The 4,428-nt window shown below is 39.7% G+C and overlaps 1 protein-coding gene across 1 annotated transcript; it reads right to left on the reverse strand.

The window, feature by feature from the left end:
• Positions 1–222: 222 nt before the first annotated feature.
• Positions 223–3,799, reverse strand: LOC120082449 (pentatricopeptide repeat-containing protein At1g74600, chloroplastic). Its single transcript, XM_039037629.1, has 2 exons — positions 574–3,799; positions 223–364 (listed from the first exon to the last, which is right to left on the reverse strand). The coding sequence occupies exon 1, from the start codon at positions 3,569–3,571 to the stop codon at positions 851–853; it is 2,721 nt and encodes a 906-aa protein (XP_038893557.1). The 5' UTR covers positions 3,572–3,799; the 3' UTR covers positions 223–364; positions 574–850.
• Positions 3,800–4,428: the final 629 nt, after the last annotated feature.

Genomic DNA, 4,428 nt, shown 5'->3' on the forward strand with positions numbered 1-4,428 from the left:
TACTCGAACACAATCGATCCTTTGGCAGCTTCAGCCAGAGAAACAAATTTGGTAGCCTTCTTTTTAGAACTTTGATTCCCTTGGCCAGACGATGAATTGCGACTGTCTAATGAAAACCTGGTTTTTCAATTTACTAGAGCTAGTAGCCTTCCTTGGTCATATCTCTTTACTGGAGACAGAAATAGTTTTTGGTGTTTGAACAGGTTTCTTGGATCCATCAAAAGAACCTTCACGGGAGGGTGGCTTGACATAGGCATGTAAGTTTGAAGTTGAACATCCAACGTTTTGATGCAGAGGTCAGAGTGGCCTCGCAGCCGCAAATACTCATCTATCCCACTTTTCCCACTTCCTGACCTATGATGTTCTGCAAAAAAGTAAATTAAAAAATTGTCACTTTGTTATTGCAAAAAAGGATACATAAATTAAATGCAACAATTTCATCAATATTTCACCAACAATGCGAAGAGTCCTACTACACCGACAATATCTAAAGCCAGATGCGAAGTTCGTGGAATAGAAACATATCAATCATTCAGATTATTGCAAAAAATGAAACCGAGAGAAGAAACTTACATCAAGATACTTGTATTACTCCTTTTATTGTCAATTGCTTTGAGATGGAATCTTATGTTCATCTATTATGATATTAGAGCTCATAAAACCCAAACGAGTATTTGATCTAATAAAAATGAGACGACCCAAGAATGATGAACCCTCTTGAGGAGCATGTTGAGGATCTCACGTTAGAAAGCTGAGAAGATGTCACAATGTTTATAAGATATGTAGGGAATGATTGTTGATTGTCAACCCTCTACTTGTAGGCAATAATATCTTCAACTTCTCGAACTTCTTACAGATGGCTCCAACCAGGTTCTTTCGTCACTCCAGCTCCCTTCATTAGGCTTCTAACTTTCAGGACCTCTTCCCACAGGCCCATATCAGCACAGATGTTTGAAAGAGAGACAAACGCACCGGTATCACTTGGCTTCAACTCCATCACCTTTCTTGCTGCCAGTTTTCCAAGTTCAATATCTCCATGTACTTTACAAGCAGCAAGAAGCGTTCCCCAAACAAGAGCGTCAGGTTCAATAGGCATATGGTTAATCAATTCTTCTGCCTCTTTCAGTTTCCCACACCGCCCAAGAAGATCTACCATACACGCATAATGTCGATATCCTGGCTGTATACCATAGTCTTTCACCATTGAATTAAGGTGGAAATAGGCTTCATCGACCAAACCATTATGGCTACAAGCAGATAAAACCCCAACAAAGGTGACTGGATCAGGCTTGAATCCTTCTTTCTTCATAAGTTCATAGACACATAAAGCTTCAGCACCTTTCCCATGCTGGGCATAACTGACAATCATGGCTGTCCAGCCTATCAAATCAGGCTTTCCAATCTGCCCAAATGCTTTGCAGCAGTCTTCTACACTTCCACATTTGGAGTATACCATTACTAATGAACTCCCAACAGAAACATCTTTCTCCAAGCCTACTTTCATAATGATTGCATGAATTTGGGTCCCAATTGCAGGCCTATTTAAAAGCGCAATAGCTCCCAGTATGGATGAGATTGAGAAGGGATCGATGGCTAAGCCAGCCACCAGAAGATCGCGGAATAGCAAAAAAGCCTTTTCGTTGCACTTTTGTTGAGCATATCCTGAAATCAATGAAGAGCATGCAATATGATCTTTCTGGGGCAATATTTCAAACATCCTTCTAGCCAATCCCAGGTTGCCACATTTCGAGTACATATTAACAAGTGAATTTCCAACAGCTACGTCTTTGCCAAGTCCCGCACGAACAGAGTATCCATGAATTTCTCTGCCTATTTGAATAGAGTGAAGGACAGAGCATGCAGTTAGGACTGCACTTAAAGTCATATGATCGGGTACATATTCTTCAAACAACATTTCTCTAAATAATTGAATGGCCTCTGTTGCATAGCCATGTTCTAAGAAACAGGAAATCATTGATGCCCACGAAACATTGTCTTTCTCTAGCATGTTTTCAAAAACTTGAAAAGCTTCCTTAAGATGGCCACATTTGGAATACATTGTAAAAAGAGAACTGCCAACAGAAACATCAAATATTAATCCAGTTTTAAGTGTGTAGCAGTGTATCTCCCTCCCAAAAGTAATACAGTCAGTCACACTCAAGACGCTTGAAGTACAAAATGTATCTGGCCCCACACTTTCCTTCAACATTTTTCGGAACAATTCACTTGCATTCTCTTTATCATTATTCTGCGCAAAGGAAGTTATCATAGCTGTCCAAGAACTCAGATTCCTTTGGTTGTCCATCTCCCTGAAAACCATCAATGAAAGGTCAATTGCTCCTATTTTTGAATACATGTTAATTAAAGCAGCCGCCACCACTGCATGGGAAGAAAAACCAGCTTTTAGAATCCAGGAGTGAAGTTGGGTTGCTTCTTTTGTCATGGCTGGATTAGCACATGCAGTTAACACGCTAGTAACTGTATAGCTATTAATTTCCTCTCCCGCTTTTCTCATATCTTCAAAAAACTTGAGGGCCATTAAATAATCATTATTTTGCACAAAGCCAGATATTATAGCAGTCCAAGAGACCACATTGCGAATGGGCATCCGCAAGAATATCTTAACAGCTTCATCCGGATCTCCACACTTGGCATACGAATCAATAAGGGCTGTCTCAACAAAAACATCTTCTCCACCACATTTGATCACTCTCCCTTGAACTCTTTTCCCAAATTCAAGATCTTCAAGTGCAGCACACGCAGTTAGAACACTGGAAAAGGTGAAACTATTAGGCTCCAGAAACCCACTACACATTGTGTTGAAAAGATCCAAAGCCATCAAATTCTCCCCATTTCTTACAGCTGCGGAGACAATAGCATTCCAACACACCACATTCTCACAATCAACATCATGAAACACCCTTAAAGCATCTAGAAAACTAGAATCTTTTGCAAATAAATCTATCATTCCGGCTCGAACATAACCATTAACAAAGAACCCATTTCTCACCGCGAGAGAATAAACCTGCTTACCAAACATTGGGGCTTGAATGGCAGCACAAGCAGACAAAACACTGCCATATGTTATCTCACTAGGTTCAAAACCCAGGAAATGCATCCTGCAAAATGTTCTACACGTGTCCAAATGTAAGAACTTGTAGTTGAAACCCGAGATAATGATATTCCAAGAAATGACATTTGGGTGGAGCATTGTATCAAAAAGTTTGAGTGCATGGTCCATAGCGTTAGACTTTGAGTAACAATCTAGCAAAGAATTTGAAACATAGATATTGGAATGAAGAAGATTTGCTCGGAGTAACTTTGCGTGTAGAACTTTCGTGTTTCTCAAAGAGCATTTTCTCGATTTTACAAAATCATTGAGAAACTGTAAAGGATCCAAATGAGGGAAAGTTCGAATTTTGGTGAAAGAAAAATTGGACACATCGTCTACAGTCGCAACAGAGGAAACCAATGTACGTGGGGATAATAGTGTTTTGTTTACGAAGGTTTGAATTGCAATAAAATTCATTTGATTCATTTGAAGAAGGGAAATAAAATTCATTTGATTCATTTGAAGAAGGGAAAGGAGTCTTAGAATTTTGCCTAGAGCGGGAAAATAATGGAAGAAGACGGTAGGTGAAAGAATTAGAAATATGTTCTCAAAGCCACGATGCAAAAACTCTAACACAGCGACAATATCTAAAGCCTGACGCAAAGTTCATGGATAGAAACATATCGATCATTCAGATTATTGCAAAAAAGGAAGCGGAGAGAAAAAAATCACATCAAGATACTCTTTATCCGGCTTGGGGCTGGGCGAGCTCACAGTAGGAGACCAAGCTAGAAATCATATCCTTATCGAGACCGCAACCAGTTTCCATCTTCTTGCAGAGAGCGTCCAACGCCTTCTCCAGCCACTGTCCTGACGTCGTCATTCTTCTCTCTCCGACGACAACCCAAGTGACTGATCGGCTAAGCTTCAATCCTCCCCGACTAGGGAAATTTGGGCCAATGATTATTGGGTCAAAATACTAAATGACCGTTTTTTTTTTTTTTGAAAAAAATGTCAAACGACGTTATTGTCATATCAGATTACAAAATTCTCCTTTTATCTTTCATACGAAATTTCTCTCTTTAAACGTAATGATACTCGTGTGGAATTATCACTCGATATTCTTAGAAGCATCGCTCAATCTCACTTTGTAAAATCGTCTATTTGCTACCGACATTCGAAGCTCTTGGATTAGTGAATTTAATCGTCGTCGTGCATGTTGTAATTGTTTAGATTTTGGATTGGAATCGACTGGCACGTTCTGTGGGTTTCAGGGTTTAGTAATTGGTCGCATCTGTTTATATTTTGGGTTTCTATATGTTCTGCGTTATTAAGGACGAAGACGAGCGATAGTTAGAGCCAGATAAGGTGAGAGC

This window comes from Benincasa hispida, chromosome 8 (genome assembly GCF_009727055.1).
Source record: "Benincasa hispida cultivar B227 chromosome 8, ASM972705v1, whole genome shotgun sequence".
In the NCBI taxonomy this organism is placed as follows: domain Eukaryota; kingdom Viridiplantae; phylum Streptophyta; class Magnoliopsida; order Cucurbitales; family Cucurbitaceae; genus Benincasa; species Benincasa hispida.

Coding starts and splice junctions, on each gene's coding strand:
- LOC120082449 (XM_039037629.1), bottom strand. CDS start 3,571: ATGAATCAAATGAATTTTATTTCCCTTCTTCAAATGAATCAAATGAAT.